We start from the raw sequence: 21,821 nt of genomic DNA on the forward strand, positions 1-21,821 counted from the left end.
ATATGGCGCCTTAACCACACTGCATAAAGTACAGTGTCTATTCTCTTTATCTATAGCAAAAGCTAGGGTTTTACCCTGCACAGCAGGAGCTTCTACAGAAATTCAGGATCCTTGTGTGCCCATTGCTTGGGAGGGTCATCGTAACTGTTCTCCTGTTAATACTTCGGTGTTTCAGGGTAGAGATACTAAGGTAAGCTGATGAGTTGGTTACACCATATATAGCGAAAGGCTGAGGAGGCCTCTCTTGTGCTGAAAGAGCAAAGCATAGGTTTGGGTTCAACAGACCAAGGTACTGTAATGAGGCGAAAACTTGTATGCTCCTGGTGGGTTATGGTCACTTGCTTCTCTCAGGGAAATCTAGTAAAAGATGATTATAGTCTGCACCAAACATTTCTGAGTTTCACTCAAGGTTTTAACCCTTGGGGAGTCTGAATTATGTGCTGGATGAAGATCACAAACCCATACCTCTCAGCAGAATCCACACAATCAGTGAACAGGGGAGTCAGAAATAACCCGGATTATGATGGGATTTCTGAGCAAATTGTTTTCCCTGCTGCCCTGCTTCAGGTTTCTCGCAGCACTCACATGCAATCCACTTAAAATATTTTCTGACTCCAGCCATAATTCAGTTTCAAATGACTTAACATCCCTCAAAATACCTTTTACTGTAATTCTAAATCTTGGACTATTGTCACAGAAATCTTGAGATCTGTGTCATATGAAGAGACTATGGGGTAGTTGAGAGGTTTTTTATGGGTAACATGATTATTCCAGAGTTTTACATTCATTTATGTGCACAAGGCCATGGGTCCTGAGAAAACCCATCTGCAGGTCCTGAAGGAGCTGGCAAATGAAGTTGCTAAGCCACTGTCCATCATATTTGAAAAATCATGGCAATCAGGTGAAGTTCCCGACGACTGGAAAAAGAGAAATATAACCCCCATTTTCAAGAAGGGGAAAATGAAAGACCCGGGAAACTACAGAACAGTCAGTCTCACCTCTGTGCCTGACAGGATCATGGAGCAGATTCTCCTAGAAACCATGCTAAGGCACATGAAAAACAACGAGGTGGTTGGTAACAGCCAACATGGCTTCACTAAGGGGGAATCCTGCCTGACCAATTTGGTGGCCTTCTGTGATGGGGCTAGAGAACTGATGGACAGGGGCAAAGCAGCTGACGTTGTCTACCTGGGCTTGTGCAAAGCGTTTGACACTGTCACACACAACATCCTTGTCTCTAAACTGGAGAGACATGAATTTGATGGATGGACTACTCGGTGGATAAAGAATTGGCTGGATGGCCGCATGCAGAGAGTTGCCGTCAATGGCTCAATGTCCAATTGGAGATCGGTTATGAGTGGTGTCCTTCAGGGGTCAGTGTTGGGACTGATTCAGTTCAACATCTTTTTTGGTGACATGGACAGTGGGATTGAGTGTGCCTTCAGCAAGTTTGCCAACAACACCAAGCTGTGTGGTTTGGTTGATACTCTGGAGGGAAGGGGTGCCACCCAGAGGGACCTTGACATGCTTGAGAGGTGGGCCAATGCCAACTTCAACAAAGCAAAGTGCATTTTTTTCCTTCTCAAAAAATTTACTGTATTTTGCTACACTGTGAGATGCAGCAGATGTACAAGTTGATTTCTTATACATAAATAAAAATTCATCATAAATATGTCTGAGAGGAAAAAAATTATTTGAAAGGAGCTGTTATTAGAAAGGGAGGACAATGAAGGTGACTTTGCTATCTTAGCTATTACACCTGGGATAATCCCTTTCAGTGTTGCACAGGATCTCAGTGTAACTCCAAGCAGATAGGCCTTGAACATACACATATTGAAATCACTAAATAGGTTTCTATATTTAAGTTGGAACAATATTGCTTCTAATTAAAAGCTGTCTTACTAGAACACTTAGTGCTCAAAAAGTCAGGTTAGTGTAACTTAAGCTGAGCTGGTAGTTGAAGGAGAGCAAAATTTTCTTTGTTCTAGCTTTGTAACTATTACTGTGGATATAAAAGTTCCTGATGTTAAATTGTTTGCCAATTTGTGGGCATATGTCAAGTGTTTGGGGTCTTACCACTTCTTGTTTTCAAGATGAAAGCTGGAACACTTTAGATGCTAAAGATAAGTGAAGTCTCAGTTACCTGCAGGGATATACTCCAATTTTTTTATGAATCATGGCATTGGTACTATCTGGGTATAAGCCAGGTGTATACAAGTCCCTAAAGACTGTGGTGCTGCAAAAATATAGTTTTTCTTCTTTTTTTTCTGAGGGGGGTGATGTGGTTTGGCTGCAGATTGCCTGTGCAGCATATCCGCAGTACGGCAGGCACACAGCAATCCAGCCCGGGTTCCCATGACACGCTTAGCCACCGTTAATAAACCTCACACAGAGCAAAGGCGGCATTTCTGTGGCTGCATCCCCACGGCTGTGGGAGGAGATGCCAGCTGCCTACCAGCCAGCCTGGGTCTAGCAGCGTACCCAGAGAACAGCCCCCTCTCTGACCCTGGAGTACCTGGCAGGCACAGCAGGCAGTGCGCAAGCAGCTCTGCACAAACCGGAGCCAGTCCAGCTGTGCCGTCTCTGGCTTGATGCTGGTCATGCCAGATGCAGGTCATCTGGGCATCATCACTGCATGATCCTGCTGTGTGAGTTCTCCACTTACTGTGTGTAATGGAAAATGAGTTGTGCTGCTTAGTTCCTTTGACGCCACTCTAAAAATGCAGGAATGCTTCCTTGTGCTGAGATGACATGTACCATACACTCAATAATGGTATTATCTAAATTAATGTAGTGGGAGCAGCAATGCATTTTCCAACACTGTTTCTTCTTAATTTTCAGGTTTTCCGAAAAAAGGCAGTGGAGCTTGGAGAGAAATTGCTACCTGCTTTCAACACTCCCACTGGGATACCTTGGGCATTGCTTAATATCAAGAGGTAAAACAACTGGTCTTTGGTGACTAGAGCATAGAAAAAAAGTCATACTGAAACCATCTTCACCACAGAACTATTACAATTGCTATACAGTTTTTGTCTTCCCAGCTACATAAAAGTTGATATAATATCCTTAGTTCTATAGTTTAAATTTGGAAATTTAAGTAGATATATGTTGTATGCACAAGAATGCATATAGAAGTACATTTATTCATGTACTGGCTGCTTTTTTGTCAGTTAGTGTGTTGCCTATCACTTTTACTGAAGTCCTTCATTGCTTTTAGTATTGTTATAGATAGAGTGATAGCAAAAGAACATGTGCTGCTCTGAAGAGATAAGGTTTCCAGCCACTTTGTACTCTTTATTTTTACCTGTTCTCAGATGTAGTATCAGTGTGTCCTTCATATCAAGAAACAAGAGTAATACCTGCTACAAGTGACTTGATGTTATGCACCCTCTCCCAAAGAGGGGTTTTGCTTTGGCCAGTTGTGATTTGAAGGCAGCTGCGTGTTTGCTGCAGAGGATGCATGATCTCTTGAAGTCTCTCTGACCTCTAGTATCTGACTCCAGACAGGTGTTAGCATCTCCTTGGTCCATCTCAGGGCTACTGGCAGTGATACTGTGCTGGTAAAGAAAATGTTTTCTTTGCACTGCTTGAGGAAGAATATTGAAAATTACACGTGAGGGATATTTGTGTACTCGTAAGGACACATCAGCTTTCTTCATGCTGCGAATAAACCCCAGCACCACCTGTCACAAGAAAGTGAACTGAGAATTTCACATATCCCTGTGTTGGTGTTGTGGTTTTTTGCATGGTTCTTTCCTTGGTAGTCAGCATCTTCCACTCTTCTCTGTTTGAGCTGTATTTACGGTGGTATCGTATGTACGTACGATGGGTACGCTTTTCCCATGTACATAGGATGCACATTGACGTGCTCACTTGGTTGGATTCAGGCTTCACAGTAAACTGCTCAGAGCCTCTACAGAAACCTCTGGTGTGTCAGTTCAGACTTGTCTTCCACCTTCCTTTCAAACAGAAGTGAGGCGGGAGGCAAAAAACATGTCTGTGTGCAGGAGCAGTAGGGAGTTAGCACTTTCTGAACTTGCTCATTATTGAAGGGGCTGATTAACTGCTGCCCGGTGGTGATCCTCAGGCTTTGACTTTTACTTGCATGCATGCGAATTATTTCTTCTCAACAGATTTTAATGAATTCTCCACAAATTCAATAGCACAACAGCTTGAGTTTTGTGGGTTTGGGGTTTTTCTAAGCTGTTACAAAAAAACTCTAGTTTACATTTGTGATTGCAGTACCTTATTCTATGTAGTGTATGTAAACAAAAATTTGTCTTATATGTAGGCCTTATCTAAATCTCTGCTTATCCACTAAATATATCAATGCGATTTGCAAATAGTTCAAATTCTGTGATAGGTCTTCATGGTTTTGATCCTAGCTTCTAGCAACAGCTGCTGTGGTGCACTACAAATGTCAGCCACAAACACTACAAGGTGGTAATGCAAAAGAGATTCATTTCTTATCTGGCACAAAAGTGGAAAAGGATCTCTGCCGAGATAACTTCCTTTGCTATGGCAGAAAAAGTTACATTAAATGCTAAGTTATTGGTTATTCATTCTGAATCTTTGCACATCTGTCTAGATTTGACCTTCAGTAGATGACTCTTCCATAATACTATGTGTAAACAAATACGCTGTCATCCAAGCTTAGGAAATGCTAAGCCACTGAAGCCTGCATATATTACTGACCTAATATGCCTTATTTCTGATTAATATTTTATTTTGATTTATGCTTCAAACTGAAGAACACTCACAATAGACTGTGGGTGTCAGTGGTTATTTTTAAATTACTATTTTTGGATTGACAGATGAGCTGGATATTTGTTTCATTATGCAAATGTTCTTCACAAAATAGTTTGTTTTCTCTGTCCTGTATCATCATAGCCAGACTTGCTCTCTCCTTGCATGCCTCTCTGTGTAAACATACATGTTTTTCTGTCTGAGCATGTCCTAACATACCAAAGGCATCCACCTGAAGTCTTGTACTTTTTCTCTTCCCCATTGCTTTTCTTCATCCTGCTGCTTTCATCGCAACTTTCATTGCACGGGAAGCTCACTCACTATCTTACTTGTGGCACCCTTATTATCAAGTATATTTAAAATTTCACTGTACTATTTTTCAGCTAAAATTATTAGCCGTTTCTTGAGTGTGTGTTTGTAAAATTGCCTTTTGTCTCTGAAGTACATTTTAAGTAATTAGAATGGTAGTTTGTACTGAAATTACCTTTTCTTTTTTTCTAAATATTTCATTGCACTTCCATATTTCTGGCATTCTCAATATTGCTGTGTGTCTTAGCTCATCAGCAGCATTTGTTTTTCACTTCTGCTTATACCACCAAATTTGAAGTTCCTTTTACAGCTCACTTGCTTATTTGAGTAACCAGTGTTGTATAACACTTGTTGACTGTACTGACTGAAACCACTGGTATAAAGAGAGGCTGCAGAGGGAGATGTGTATAAAGTGGTAGTGGCTTGATAGGCAGACTTAAGTCTTCTTTGGGGGATAAGGAGCACAAGTTGGCAAAGCCACTTTACTTATTCATTTATTTACTCACTTATTTTCCTCCCTCGCCCAAATCATTTGTTTTAGATATTTTGTCTTCAGTACTTCCAAAACACCAACTATAACAGCTTCTTAAAATGCCTCTAGTTCATAATCCTTTATTTTTCTTCTCAGTGAGCCATGACAATCTGGCTTCTTCATGCTAAAATTTTTGTTTCCTTTACTCTCTAAAAACTTCAAGTAATTTATGACTGAGCAATCGAATTGCTTGTGTATTTCTGTAATATGCCTCTCAGATTTATTGAAATAAAGAAGTCTGATATCATAACTCTCTTAGGGAGTTAAGTAAGCTTACAAATACCCAGCTTGCGTTGTGTTCACAGGATCAAGTAACATTTTTAAAGTATCTATTTATTTTTACCCCTGTAACTAGTAAAAAGAGACTTCTGGGACTTGTGTTTATGGGATGATGCCCAGCTGTGACATACAGAGAAGAACCCAGGTTATTGTTAGTTTGTTGGATCAGTCAGGAATAAAATTCTGAGTATGAGATCCTGGACAATGTTTTTTTATTTTGGATAGAAATTGTCTCCTTATGCCACTTCTTCCCCCTTTGAAGGTAAACCTGTATCTTTTTTTAGTGACTGTCAGTTCCAATAAGACCACATTACTATTTACTAATAAGCAACCTAGAAGCATTCCTATATGAAAGAATATATTTTCCATAAAATTTTTGCTCTCTATATGCTGACCAGTTGAATAGCTGTTTTATGGTTATTTATTATTCCTTGTGTGCTACAATGTAATAATACTGTTAGGCATTAGGGTGCCTGGCTTTTTATGAAGAATCAGTATATCATATAACCTTTAAGTGCATCTGAAACTTTGAAAAATGGTTGTGAAAAATGAAATGAAGAAGTTAAATGAAAAGTTTAATGAAAAAGTTTACCACTGGAGTAAAGAGTATTTTTATTTCTGGAAACAGAACAAACTAGAAATGGCATTTTTGGATGTCCAGACTGTTTGCAAGTGGTGTTGTGGCTAAGGGTGATACTATGCCTATTCTGCTGTCTCAGTGACAAAAGTACATTATGTAAACATTTATGGATATAGGGAACATGGGAAGTTCTTTATAGGAAGAGAAGCTGTGAGGTATAGGTGGAGTGCAGGGAAGCTTAACAGAAATAAAAAGGGAGGAGTTTGAAATAAATGTGATTAATTTATATTAAAATCAAACCATAGGGAGTGGTAAGATTTACTTGACATAGATGTAAAATGTTTACTGTGCCTGATGTCTGCTCAGGATTCTTTGCCTTTTACACTTTAACACTGATTGTACATTAACAGTGGACCTGAGTTGAATTCAATATTATGTATTTTATGAAGTGAGATAGCAGAGGCCTCACTAAATTGTTTGCACAAAGTAGTTACTCATTTGTAGGTAACTAAGGAAGGAAGTGACAAAACTGCAATATTTGTGCTATTGGAATGTTGTCAGCATGATTTCAAAGCAAGGTCCTCTTTTGTCTTTTGGATTTTGTTGGTTTTGGTTTTTTGTTGTTGTCGTTGTTTGGGGTTTTTTGTTTGGTTGGTTGGTTGGGTTTTTTTAATTACTACATTAAATTACAACTACAGAATATTTTAAGTTATACCTTTCCAGGCCTCAAAGCATTCAATTTTTGAACGGAAGTTTTTTGGAGCTACTAAATCCTCAGAGCCACTGCGTGGATTCCGGAAAAAGAAGATACACCCAGAGCACAGCTTCAAAACCAGTCTTTTTTTCCTCTCATGTTACTTGAAAAAACAGAAAATAACAATGAAAAATACGCCCATAGTTTTGTGAGTGGTTTTGTTATTGTTGAATGGTTTAAGAGGGATTTTATGCTGAAATGCCACAGGGTCTGCCAGGGTGACACAGGCACGGGTGTTGTTCTCGTCTGGGACACATGCTCTGGTATTTCAGAGTACTTTAGGTTACAGGCATTTAAAGGAGTCTATCTCTCAGCACTTTCTGCCTAGGAGGAAATGTAGCTGATAAACAAAGCACCAAGGTATGAAATTCTGGTCTGTAGACAACAGAACTTGCTCAAAAATATTTTAAAGTTTCCATATAATTCCCAAATTCAAAACGTGTTTAAAGCCACACGTGCCTAAATCACTTGAGGAATAGGTGGCCTTCAAAATGTCCTGAGTGTGCTACCTCTTAAGAAAGGGTTTTGAAAAGTTTTTAGCATATAACAGAATGGTTATCTCTGAGTTCTGCGGCTTCTTCCAAAACCCAATCAATGCACTTAAGAGTATATTCCTTTATAGTTTGTAAAGGAATCTTAATGCATTGAGAAAGTTTGAAAATCTAAAGAGAGAAGGATCCGAGCCTGTAAATTCAGTAAACCTTTTTGAACAGCTTAATTCCCTCACTTGCACTGTCAGAAATGTCTGAAATATGATGGTTGCATTATTCTGCAAATTTATCCTAAGTATCAAGTTGTTTGTATGATGTTATATTCTTCAGTATGATACTATATTCTTCAACATAGTTAGAATTTCGTGCTTTTACTTGTCCTAGTGCCAAGTGCTTCTTTTTGGTGAAGAAGCACTTCCTTGCAGAGATTCAATCAGGATGACTAATTTAAATTTTTCTGTTTGCACTAGTAACTCTCATGTCTAAATTAAATTAAAAAAAAAACAAAACCACAGAGTTAATAATAAAGCTTATTCTTCAAAGTTAACTGTCTTTGGCAAAAATAAACCTGTTTTTTAAAGGGGTTTTAAAGAGGAAAAACTTAAATTGTCTGCATAATTTGTCATTGTATGACCATGCAGAAGCTGTTTTTAGATGGAATCTTTAGTTTTATCCCTTCTGTCTAAATTGGACATAATTTTAGAGGAAGAAATCAAAACTATCTACAAAAAAAAAGCCAGAAGTGGTCTAGTTTGCACACTTAATAAAGGCGCTCTGTGTGTGGTTTTGGTAAATGCACCACTGATGTAATAAATTAAAGTGGTAATAGTAGCAAAAAGGATTTGGATATTGAGTTAAACACTGAGATTTCCCCTGTAGTAAAACAGACCATTTGAAATCAGACTTTTACCTTCAGGCATTTGAATCATAGTATGGATTTGTATTAGCACTAGATTCAAAGAGATAAATCCTAGCTGAACTTTATCTTTATAAAAAAATCTATATATGATTTCTCTGGTGTTAAATATATGTTTTGGCATAGAATGATTTGCCTTCTAGAGATAACAGTCTGTTTTCATTGACTAAAGAAGACCTTAGGAAATAATTGAAAGGCATAACTTTTTTAATTGAGGAAATTAATTCCATCCTAATTTCTAAGTAACTAGTGACAAGGATGTTTTCAGCAAAGGGTACATTTTTTCAGCAGTTAATTCAGGTGCTGGTTAACCGACTGGCTCATTACATGATTCATAAACCAGTTTACATTTCTCGAGTCAGTACTAGCTGCAAAACAAAATAATTTTGTGTTTGGGGCATTTTGATATCATCATGTTATGTGTCATCTGATTAGCAATTTCATTGTTTTAGAACGTGTTAGAACAGCACAGTAAACAAATTGCTTGACATGCCTTTACCTCATCTGAAATGATTAGCCAGTTCTGCATTACATGAGTAGTGCTTTATATTCAGTAAGAATCAAAGGAACTATTGTAAAACTATATTTCATTTAAAAAAAAACCAAACCAAAAAAACCCACAACACCAACACAGAGGTTTCCTTTTTTGCTTTGAATTTCTATAAGTAGTTTTTCTGTGGTCACACATAAAATGACAAAAATTGGTCTAAGAATGTTATTAAAATTTATATTTTCTCATTGTAGGTATCAGTACATGTCAGTGTGGTTTCAGGGTAGATACTTCTGACTGGTGGTGGTGTCTGATTTACCACTGAGCAATGTAAAATATCTCATTTTTAAAATATAAAAAAAAATTGCATGGAATCATTCAAGAAACATATCTGTTTGGCAGGGGCAAAAAAGAACCAAGAAAAATATTGTTTTGGTGATAGCCTATGATGATAAGTTGTATTATTCAAACAGCAGCTTCTATTCAATATTGTAACGCTGAATTGGTGTGGGAGGCTGCCCTCTGGCAATAACACAGGAAGAATTTGGGACCTATTATTGCTACTGCAAAATATCTTTCTCAGTTCAAGTGCTTGCTTTATAGCCAAAGGAAACAGATTCTAGGTCCAAATTCAGAGTTTAAACACTCTTTTGTCACAGTTTATTAATGCAATGTAAAATGAGTATAAATACTTACCAGTTAATAATTACCATACTACTTATCTGTGAAAAACCCTATGTGAGTATCAGTAATGTGATTCCTCAGCATAAAATATAGGACTTCAAACATTTTATAGATCTCTGTGGTACTAACGATAGATACTGTTCTTTTATAAAACCAACCTTGTGCCAGGCAGTCCCACAGAAGCCAGCGGGTTACAGGAGGGTCTTGTTCTTCATGGGTTTGGCCCCCTCCACAGCAGACACTCTCTTCAGAGTATCAAAACCTTCCCCAGATATAAATTTTTCTCTTGATGGCTTAAAAAAAAATGAGAAATGGCTTTTTTGGTGTGTTATTTATAAAGAAGACATGAAACTTTTCTGTGCTGGAAAGGGGGAGGGATTTGAGTCAGAATAAACACAATTTTTTGTTTTGCCCTAGAAGAAATTGGGAGTAAGAAGTTTACCCTGGTCATCTATGGCATGTACCAATATTTAGCATGTACTGATCAGGTACTGCAAATTTTCTACTAGTCTGGTTGTAAATTAACCAGTCCATCGTTGAAGCACAGGGTGGATAGTGATGAGTGTGGGAAAGTTGCATCGGATCCACAGTTTGCTTCCTGAGCAACTGAACAGTTGCATCAGATCCTCACTTTTGCTCCCCAAAGAAATCTGCCTGCAAGGTTTTGAAATTGCATTTATTGAGAATAGGATTTTATAAATTAGTATGTAGGTGGTGGTGGTGTTTGTGCTCTTGCTTTAGCTGGGTAACTGCTATTATCACCTTGATATTGGCAGATAATTAGGAGTTATTTGTATGACATACTTTCCCAGTGCCTAGGAGATGCAAGGGAACCCTTAGTATTGAGTTGCCGAACAGTTGAGAGTTGCAGTCATACATAAAGATGTGCAGGATGAGGCTCAGTGTGAGATGAGACATCTTTGTACGTTTCACCAGCACAGCAGGAACTAGCTCCTGTCACAGTCATTAGGGAGCCGGGCACTACAAAGTAGCCTGAGGAGCAGTTATCCTGCCCTGAATTAACTACCCAGTGCCTGGCCTACAGAGCTGCCCTTCCTTGACCACGTATTGACTGTGCTTGGAACTCCGGCACCTGAGTGTAGGCATATTAATCTTTGCACTTGTTAAAGATCATTTCCCTTTTAATTGCTTGTAGCATGTATGCCCTAATTTTACTCTGTGCTCAGTAAATGATTAGTTATAGTAGACAAAATGTGACTGTTCGAAGAGGCCTCTTTCAGGGGGATGGGAATCAATTCGTACAGACCTCAGGTTTCATTAAATAAATAAAATGAGCACAAGCATTTCTCAGTCACTTCCACTGCAATTCAAGTCATGTCAGGGAAACACATCATCTAAAAATGATAGTTGAGTTAGGATTGTTTCACTTAAGAGTTTTCTAACTGACGAATTTTAAAGACAAATTATTTGCTTTGTGTATTTCATGCAATTATGTACATTTGTGGGAATTTGCCTGCAAAACACATCACTTATTTCTCCTTAGGGAACTCTTTAAATGACCATAAGATGAGGAGAGGAGGCATTTACAAAGTGTTTTGCTTGTGTATTTTGTCTGGAATTACTTTAATACCTGGCTAAATTCTCAGGTCAAGCAGGTCATTCTTAAAAATAATAATTTCTAAGAAAAGGAAAAGGAAAGGGTGTGTGGGGTTGGGTTTGGTTTTTTGTTTGCCTCTTTGTTTTGTTTTGTTTTGTTTTTCCCTTGCTCTGTTTTAAGCATCTTTATGATGTGGATAATATGGATTCCAATCTACCAAGCATGATACTTTGACTCAATTATGACACGTGCTCAGCATTATAAGACTGGAGGAACAAGGTTTTTCCTTAGCATCAAAAATAGGACTATTTTAGATTCTAAAATAAGCACTAATTTAAATAGGTGACTAATGTTTGTAGTTATTCTGTATTCTTACTGTCCTAAAATAATGAGTGTGAAGAAGAGTTACTAACCACATTTTTTCAGAAATCATTACTGAGAACAGATTCTTCTGCTATCTTCATGGAAGACTACATTTTTTTCTCATTAAAAAAAAAAAATCCATTCAGGACTTCTCAAAGTACATCTTTCAGTTACAGATATGCACGTAGATATATGTGTGTTTATATGTATTAGTAAATCTTTATTCATCTTATTACTGTGGATACGAGAAGGTCTCTTGTTAACCTCCTCCCAGCTGTAACCTCCCAGGTGGACAACTGAAACCCTATCTGTAACTGATGCAGTTCCAATGCGTCATGTATATCACGAATAACTATTTCACTTACCTAAATTTTAAATTTCTCTTTATAGTATTTCATAATCCTATTAATACTGTGAAACTTGAATTTTGTGTTTTCCACTTTCATTATACCAACGCTGACAGGTGTTTTCTATGCCATTTTTATAAGCATTTTCAATTTTAAGCTGACTAGTCATAACTGCCTATGACATCTTTTGTTCTCCAGAAATTCATGGCATATCCATTTTCATGGATACATCAGATACTCTTTCAATGCAGTTTTTCGTTTAATCATTTAGAGTGAACTTAAAATAACGAATCAACATAAAATACCTTTTTTTCTCTAGATAGTAGTCCATAATATCAGAATAACGGGAACTTTCGTGCAGATTGCTTTTTAGCTTTAGATTTTAACAGAAACTAAAGTTTAATATTTGATAATTGTTCAGTTACGTTTAGCATTTGGTGGGATTTGAGGAGTTTTCTTTCTTTTCAGGAAGCTTAAGATGGTCTTTTCAGGAAACTTGCTTGCATAATTGCTGAGCATTAGTTGGATTTTCTCAGGTTTATGACCAGCTTCATGCACGCAGCTGAATACAGAACGCATCCTTGTTTTTAAACAATAATTTCAGCATAAATACAGATAGCTGTAGTGCTGTACTTGGTACTTTCAGTTATCTCAGTGTTAGTCAATGTAATGGCTCAGGTTTTGGTTGGAAAACAGCTATATTGTTTCTCGTAGTGTCTCTTCAGCCTCCAGACCTTATTTGAATCCTTAATCTACGTTGCAAGTTTTTATTACAAGCATGTGAGATCATCCAGTGCCTTTTAGTTTTATGTTTTCTGTAAATCAAGAGCTACTGTAATCCTTTTTTGATCCTGCTCTAATTTACGTATTTTCTAACCCTGGTACTCCCTTTCATGATTGCTGCACTCTTCTAATCCATTTTTATTTTGAATGAGAAGCAATCTAGTGATAATTTTCAGCTCTAATGGCCCACGTCTTCCATAAGAGGAATCTGAATCCTGGATGCATCTTGTTTTCCAGATCAGTCTTTTTTTTCAGATGTTTCAGTTTCGTAGCTCGTGAAAACTAATGTTTGGGAGCTGTACTGGGTGTTGTCCTGCATGTGTCTTTTGAGACTTCTGGGCTGACTGCTTTTCAGCCCTTCCCTCCTTCCATCCATATTCCTTCATGATTTTGAGGTTGTCTAGTTGGTCTGCTGCTCTGCCTCTGCAGTACCCAAAATGGGACATATGCTAAAGTTGCTACCATAAGGTAAGATGCTTTATGGAAGAGTTGATCCATAAATTCTATTTCTCCTAATGTATTATCATGTAACACATTGTTCCTTAAGGTCTTGAATATTTTTAAGTACTTGAATATTCTGGAAGGTGTGATAATCATACTATTCGTAGGCATATTTGGTATACATTCAGGGGTGGATGTGTGTGTATATCTGTACATGTATATAGATGTTTTTTATATATGTAGACATATTTATAACATTTAGATGTAAAACATTTAGTGGTGTAAGACAAATTGGGCTGCTTTAGGGAAGTTTGGGAGAAAGGATGAATAACAAAAAGGTTGTGCTTGACTTTGCTGCTGAAGGCTATATATTCTTCAAAAATCCTTTTTTCTTAATTCCAGTTTCTCTCAAATACAGAATTACTTGGGTTTTACAACCCCCTGGAAGACTTTAGAAGTGTCAAAAAAAAAAAAAAAAAGGCAACAAACCCAAACTCAAAACATTTTTAGCTTTCATTTAGTCATTTAATATTGGATACTCAGTCTTCCCTTTCTGACACCTCAGCTGAACACGTGAAGACTTGTGTTAGAAGAGGATAAAATAGGTTGCCGCTCTTTGGAAGCCATGATGTCATAATTTTCATATTTCCACTCTCATCTTTTACGAAGAAGGGGAAGCAAGGAGAGAAAATAAATAATTTTTAAGCAGCAGTGAGGCTGCAGAAATAAAACATCTTTCAGGCATAAATGAAAAAAGGCATATGGATTTTACCTGGTTCTCCTTTTCTCACATGAGAATCCTTGAATAATCCTTTCTGTCTTATAAAAATGCCTTTTGATACTAGTACAGATATGGACATGGGAAAATGTATGCTGCTGGAGTGCTACATTAATTATCTTCGCAGTATTTATAACTGAGCACTCTTGACCAGAATTCTAATGAACTTTACTCTGTATCTCTATGAAGTTGGTTTCCTTTACTAGTTCTTCATGTTTCTTGCAACTTGTGCTCTGCAAAGGCCCAACAGTTATGGAGCGCTTGTAATGGTTTTTAATGCCAAAGTCAGCTGATGAAGAAATTTAACATGTCTCAGAAATGAAGTCTTTCAACGATGTAACTACAAGTAAAACTTCTTTTCTAGTTGAAAATATGTTGAAATACTATCCACTTTTCAATTTTGTCATTAAGAAATTTCTTTAAAAATTGATTTTTAAGCTTTTGTAGTTATTCTACTAACTATATTAAGTCAAATTATAATTTATAATTTATTTGCCTTAATACAACACTTTATTAAAACATCAGAAGACCCAGCTTCTAGGCAGGGTATTACACCAAGAGCTATGCATGTGGTGCTTTTCGCATATGAAAATATATACCGCAGTTCTGTTCTGCAGCATGAATTAACAAAGATTGATTGCAATCTGTTTTTATTAACTCAAGGAAGAAAAGCAGTGTAGTGATATTAAGAAAATTAATTATAACTTTCTAATCTGGTAATTAATGTGCAGCTGGGCATGAGTGCAGTTAGTGCAACTCAGTAATTTGGCAGTCCTAACAAATTATCATCTGTGTTAAGGTAGGCAACTGTTCTTTAATCTTTACTCAAATTTTTATAATCTTTTCCATTTCAGAATGTTTTTAGCAATTTAGCTGTTAGATATGAACTTTTACTATAATAATTTGAACTGAGGTTCAGTTGTATCTCTCAGGACTGAAGTCCAGTTGTATTTCTTAGAACCCTCTTTTCTTTTCCAGTGCAGTACTGAAGTTTCTTATGAAGCAGTTTATGAAACAGTGATTACTGGTAATTGACCTGCATATGTTGAATAATCTTAAAATGCTATTGAGAATTTAATGTACCTTGTAAATTGAGATGCTTCCAATTAAATAGAGTTCTTAGGATAATCACTTTCAAAACTAATCAAGTAATATAATGGTGTTACTAAAACTCTTATTGACTTAATTGTGATAAATTAATAAACCTATCCAATACAATTACAGTAATGGTCATATTAGCTTGCATTTTTCATAACCTATCCATGTTTTTCAGAAACACAAAGGGAAAATAGAAATTACCTAGGTGTATTGAATTAGCACAACAAGGTGACTTGAGTGGGGGAGTGTTTGTGCCCTTCTTACCTTACTTATGAGGCATGAAGGTTATTGTGGATCACCCAATGCTCGGTGCTTCTTGTCTATTAGGAAATCAAATGCTGCTGAACAAAAATTAGAACTAGGATCCTAGCAGTGGAATTGATAAGAGAAAATGCTCTTAAGCAGTCTGGACTGTTTTGCTACTATCAAATTTGATTTCCTACAATACGCTGATGAGCAAGGTATTGTAATCTTGTCAATAAGGTTTATCTTTGTTATTATTTTTAACAATTGAATGGGAAAAAGTGCAAAACGCCTATATTAGATCAGACTCTGAAAACTATCCAAATCTATTCAATATCCTTATGCTGTTAGTGAACAGATGGTTTAAAAATCCACCTTATTTACATAAGACTTTTGAGGAGTTTGCTTGTCTTGTTTTAGGGCTTTTGCTGTTGTCGAAGTGTTTATTAGGAATACATTAGAGAAGGTGTTCTTGAAAACCAAAAGCCAGGAGTTTTCAGCCCTGTGAATCTGTCATTTTGGTTGTTTTGTGGCACAATTTCAACAGGAGATAAGCCTGTTGCGGACAGCCTTTGCGAGAACAGCTTCTTGCCTACTACTTAAGGCCTTGGAATTTTATAAATTCTGTTGCTTTAGTGGTAGAGAGTAAGATTCAGGCAGATCTCAATTGTGTTTATGCAGAACTCCTGGCCACACACACAAAACCAAACCAACAAATAAAAAAACCCAAAACACCAAAAAAAAAAAAAAAAAAAAAAAAAAAATCAAAAAAATGGAACTTGAAAACTCTCTGAGGTTTGTTGGTTGACATTAATGATTGAGAATACTGCATGGTGGTGTTCACCATCTGATTCCTTCTCCTGATTTGTGTTTCGCAGTCAGCATAATATTAGTGATTTTAGGATCCTGAAATATTGAATATTGTTCTCCATATTAAAAAAAAAAATCATTGAATAAATTAGCTTGTATTTCAAAACAAATAATGGGCAGCAATGCAGTTTATTGCATTAGTCATATTGAACATTTTGGAACAATCAAATTAATAATGAATATAGCAAATTTGGCTTTTTTTTTTTCCCTTTCTCTTTAGGTACATGGTTATTAACAATTCATAATGTCATTATTTTTGTTTACTTCAAAACATTTTGCCAGTACCTTAAGATTTTTTTATTGTTTTATTTTCACATTTGCTAAGTGTTTTCTTTTCATTCACCAGTGTTACACACTGTGATAAAGCTCAGTTTGCACATGGCAAAATAGGAATAGTTACATGACATGCAGCTGTTTGGAGAAAGAGATGTTTTGAAGTGTCTTATGTATTCTCTGAAGTCATTCTGTGGTGGATTAGGCACTCCAGCACTGTGAATCAGTTTGATTACACTGTAACTTTTAGTTAGATCAGCTGTACTTTTGTTGTGTGCTTTTATGTGCTACCAGATACTATGACTGACAAAGAGTACACCTTACAGAATTAGTTTGTAGATATGTAGGATAAAATATAACCCTAAGTCATATCCAGTGTTGTAATTCATTCAGCTGTGCTGACAAAATGGATGGTTGCAGAACTAATGTGGGTAGTCCTTCAGGAGCAAATCCAGTCATATATGTATAAATGCCTCAAGGCGTTGTGTAGATATTTCTGGTTTTTCCTCATAGTATTGAAAGTTTTGATAGATAGTTTGGCTTTTAATGTTTTTTAATTTTAAGAAAAACTTTTAAATTTCTGTTTCTAATCTCCCAATTGCTGATGAGTTGCACGCACATATAACCTTGGAAGCTGATCCTCTGTCATAACTTTGGGTTTCTGCTTTGATGGTCAGCATGATACTCATATTGAGAAAAAAAAAAACTGTAAAAGAAGATGCTGAATTCTTCCATCAGGAGAAATAAGAATTACCAGAGGATCTGTATCTGCTGAGATTGTTTTGGATTTTGCAATGAGTTGTTGCTAAAAATCCTGTACATGTTCAAACTAACTGTATGGCATTATCATATCAATGTTATGGCTGGGTGAGCACTTCAAGTGAATGTGCCTCTTGCTACCGGAGCCTGATAGTGTTAGGGTGATTATTGGATGCTGCGTAGGCTGACTCTCTGCTATTTCTTATTTTTCCTAAAAATTGCCATATAGTTTGGAATTACTATAGTGGAGAGCTAATGCCTGGCTAGTCAACCTTAAGAATGAATGAATAAGAATATTCATTCATATGAAGAATATGAAGAATAAGCAATACTGCCATGATCATGTTCTGCTCTGATTTACCTTTTTCTCATTACAGGCTCACTTGTGTAAGGGCAGAGAAGAGTAGGAGCTCACGAGCATGTCTTTATATTGCAGAAAACATTGAACCTGACTTCTTAGTCCAGTGGGCTGATGTGAACTCAGCTTCTAAGTGTTGACCTAGGTAGTTACACCTAGACAACATCAAAAATACATGGTGTTCTTGCTCTAATCTCACATTAAAAAGTGAGTGACCTTATGTTTACTGCATTTTGATGAGCATACCTTGCTCACTGTAGTACTCCATAACCTGACTGAGTAGACCTGGCTTAGAGGATATGGTAGAACTGAACATAATTTTTAAAGACTTATCAAAATAGTTGGTTTGCTCTATATTAAATAATCTGCTGCCCACCAACAAGCACTAATAAAATCCCAGCGGTAAATGCCATAGATGCATGGGTGGTGTTGTAGCTAATGGTAAAGGCAGAATGAGACTATGGTGGGGCAGTTTGAGAGCTATTGAGAAGAAAACAGAGAGACTAGTGAGCCAGCTAAGCAGTTTGTTCCAGAAATTTGCCCTCATTGGTTTAAACTTCAGGTTAAAATGGCATTCTTATTGTTACAACACTGACACATCTTTACGAGGAAGTTAATAGGAGGGAACAATCTTTCAGCAAATTAAATGAAAGGCTGCTATTTCCAGCTGACATCTGTGAAACTGCTGCAACATTCCTTGCAGTAGTGCTTAGGGAAATAAATGAGCAAGTATTCATTGTAATCGAGCTTTAATGGTAACCATATGCTATATATCTTGTAATGGTGCTCATGCTGTATGGTTTCTGCATAGTATAAAAAAATCGAGTGTTAGTCTGTCAAAGGCCTATTAATGTAAATGTCTTGATTCAATACTTAGCCTAGGTGAGGCTTGTGTGTTTTAAATATATCCCAGCAAATCGTGGTTGGTACAGCAAATCTGACAGTCTTTCCAGCTGACCTTTCATGCTGTCCATTCCATGTCATACAGCATACTTTCTAGATAATGAAATCCATTGGAGCAAAAAAGATTTAAAAAATGTATCGTTTTGATTTTAATTCTTTTCAAATTAATGTTTTCTAATGGGCATTAGAATGTGCAGTCTTTCGGCAATGTTGTTTCACATCATGTCATGATATTCTATTGAGGCCATAAATAAACTATTTTCTCTATCTTCTACCCACGATTCATTTTGTAAATCAATGGAGTTTTGCTTAACTATGGTTTAGTAAGCATTTTTTAACAGCTAATAGCTTTTGCACGTGTCTTTGAAGGCTTAAATCTGCCATTTTAGTATTCAGCCTGTGGTATAGTTAAGGTTTACTAGCATCCAAGGTTTTCATGAGCTGTACAAGTTCGCAAGCCTACTTCTGAGTAACTAAACTTCGGACAGTGGTTCAAACTTGCTTCTTTTTCTCCACTTAAGTCTAAACTGTCCAATTTTTGCATGATATACTGTTTCTACTGAATGATGTACCACAGATGCTTTGATAAGATATACCTTAAAAATTAGAAATGGACTCTTTATGGGCTTTACTTGCTTCCCTCCTCCTCTTATAATACACAGGGATGGGATGCCATGAAATTTTTATTACTATTTTTTAAACAAGCTTAATTCATCAAGAAAGTATAATTTAGCTTTGTATTGATTTATCAGATGGTTTTTAGGAGGTTTCAGAAATGAAATAATCACAGAAAATAAGGCAGAAGTCATGCATCCAGTACTGAACACTAAAGCTGCGCCTAGTTATCCCAGATGGATGTTTATCTAGCTGTTTCTTCAACACCTGAAAAATGGAGATTCCATGCTTTTCTAAGGAAGCTGATTCCAGTGCTTCTGTGTCTTCACTATTGTCAGAATTTTTTGGGGTGAGTTATTTTCTTTGATGTCTGTCCTGGAAGTTAAATATGTCACTATTTTGGTGGAAGATTTATCCCCTTTTGCGTGTTGGAAGAAGGCCATTGCCATGTCTAATCTATTATCTGTTAACAAGATCACTCTTTCTCCCCTCATCCCTGGGGAAGTGCTGTCTAGGTTGGTGATAATTCTTGTTACTGTTGTCTAAGCTTTCTAAAATTTGTCCCTGTCTTTCCTGAAATATAGTTGATGCCTAGTATTGGATGCTGGTCAAGGAAGGCCTTTCTATGAGTGAACATACACCCTTTGGTATCCTCATTCCTCAGTTCATATTTAAGCCACATCATATACCCTGTGAGATGCCTTGTTTGCATTTCCACTAAACGGTTCATTTCTAAATCCACCTTCCCCATCCCTGCTTCTCTCAGCTTTTTGTGATGCTTCTGTAGCAAATTCTAATCCTAGGTAGTAGCTTCATTAATTCTCCAGACCTCTTTTCTATGCACATTTTCTGAGTCAGCAAATTACTTGACTTCTCAGAGCAGCTCTGGTATACGCTCAGCATCATTTATGTTTCTTTCCTCTCACTCAAACAAAACAGAAAGATATAACAACACTGGACAAAACCATGGCATCACCATCACTTCTATGTACTTTTTGAGTTATTCTGCACCCTATCGCTGCTTGATCCTCTGGTATGGGAGACTTGATGTTTCAGTATCTCTTGAGCCTCTTTGAAGTAAACAACCGGTTTATTTTTTCCTCTTTTCTTTTTACGATCCTTTGTAGTTGTGTAGCTTTTTGTGTGTAAGCCAGATTGGTTTGTGGTTAATCAGCTATGTATTGACAAAACATGTCTTAGGTGTTTCAGAGGATTAGAAAAAGATCTGTTGCTGTCCACAGAGACAGCATCTTAGCAGAGGTTGTTCTTCATGACTGCCTGTTAGGGAGGAGGAGAGAGCCTGGCCTTTTGCATTCCATCCCTGCATTCACCCATACATCAAAGACAGTTTGGACTCAGGCTGCTGAGCCTTGAAGACACACCCTTTGAAAATCTGCCTGCCTGACCAAGATGGGAGAAAGGGAAGCCACCCCCACTTTTGTGTTACTCTGGTAATTTTGACTTGTGCAAGGGTGTTGCTCTCATAGTCCCAAATTTGTAATATAATAAAAGTCAAGAAATAAATAATTTTGATAAGTAGACATTTTTTAAAGTTACTCATAAGAGATCTACAAACAGTTTATTCTGATGGCTTTTGAGTTCAAAGTCTTTCTGGTACCCAAAAGACAAATGTGCACCTTACCAAAACCACTTATTTTGACTAATGTTATCTTTCTAAAGTGTCAAAAAGACTAACCAATATGCCATATCTATCCAGAAGGTACTCCATTACTGACAAGAGCTTCATTTATGGAGCTTCTTGCGTAATGATCTTTGCAAGAATACTCTATGCTAAACTATTCCAGTCTACTGTTAGAAATACAAAAAAGAAAAGAAAAAAAAAAGCTTAAAATACAGATTTTTGCACTAAAACAATTAAAAGCAGTGAGAGATTACAAATGAAGTTTAAAAACTGACCAAATGTTTTACTGAAATTGGGACAGAAGCCTGATTTTTCTTAAATGCTTTGTAAAACTACAGTGTCATTGTTCTCATTGATAATTTAAAATAGAAAAATAGCAAGTTACTTTCCCTGTGTACATTGTTAAATATGCAGAAGCTTTTTCGACGTGGTTAATGAAACTGTGTGTGCTGGTGCAGGAACAAAAAGTACACATACGGTCTCCAGCAGGATTCCAGAAGTGTGGGGGGCTTTTTTGAGCCTTTGATTGTGCTATCATTTTAAATAGTAATCTTTTCATGCTAATTTCACTTCGTCCTTTATCATCTTATTTTCATTGTATTGATTAAAATCGCATTACTGTTCAGAAAAGCTGATTTGGCTACTTGATGCCTGCCCCTTTATTATCTGATGATCTCATTTACAAAATCCTCCAAGGAATATCTTAAGTGTATGGTCATGAGTATTAATGCATGGATTATGATTGGATTTTTAAGAAATAGGTGTAGAAAAAATGTTTGGTACTTTTCATTTTTCTGTTCTGCCAAGGTAGTGTAGGTCTTTTTCAACTCTTATGAATTATTAGGCAATTAGATGGAAAACTCCTTTCCTTCTTGAGGATATTCACTACTTTAAAGTATCATTGTGTCGTGGTTTAAAACATGGGTTACTGCAAAAAAAAAAAAGATTATGGAACAAAATTACTTTTCCTTTAAAAATACAAGTCTTGTCTAATCTGACTTTACTGAGT

At 36.7% G+C, this 21,821-nt stretch overlaps 1 protein-coding gene across 1 annotated transcript in view; it reads left to right on the plus strand.

Moving 5' to 3' along the window:
* MAN1A1 (mannosidase alpha class 1A member 1) overlaps positions 1-21,821 on the plus strand; it is a 148,111-nt gene that overhangs the window by 82,708 nt on the left and 43,582 nt on the right. The window contains exon 5 of the mRNA XM_030491094.1: positions 2,842-2,936. Coding sequence (XP_030346954.1) covers positions 2,842-2,936 — 95 coding nt within the window. The remainder of the gene's footprint in view (positions 1-2,841; positions 2,937-21,821) is intronic.

This window comes from Strigops habroptila, chromosome 6 (genome assembly GCF_004027225.2).
Source record: "Strigops habroptila isolate Jane chromosome 6, bStrHab1.2.pri, whole genome shotgun sequence".
Classification (NCBI taxonomy): domain Eukaryota; kingdom Metazoa; phylum Chordata; class Aves; order Psittaciformes; family Psittacidae; genus Strigops; species Strigops habroptila.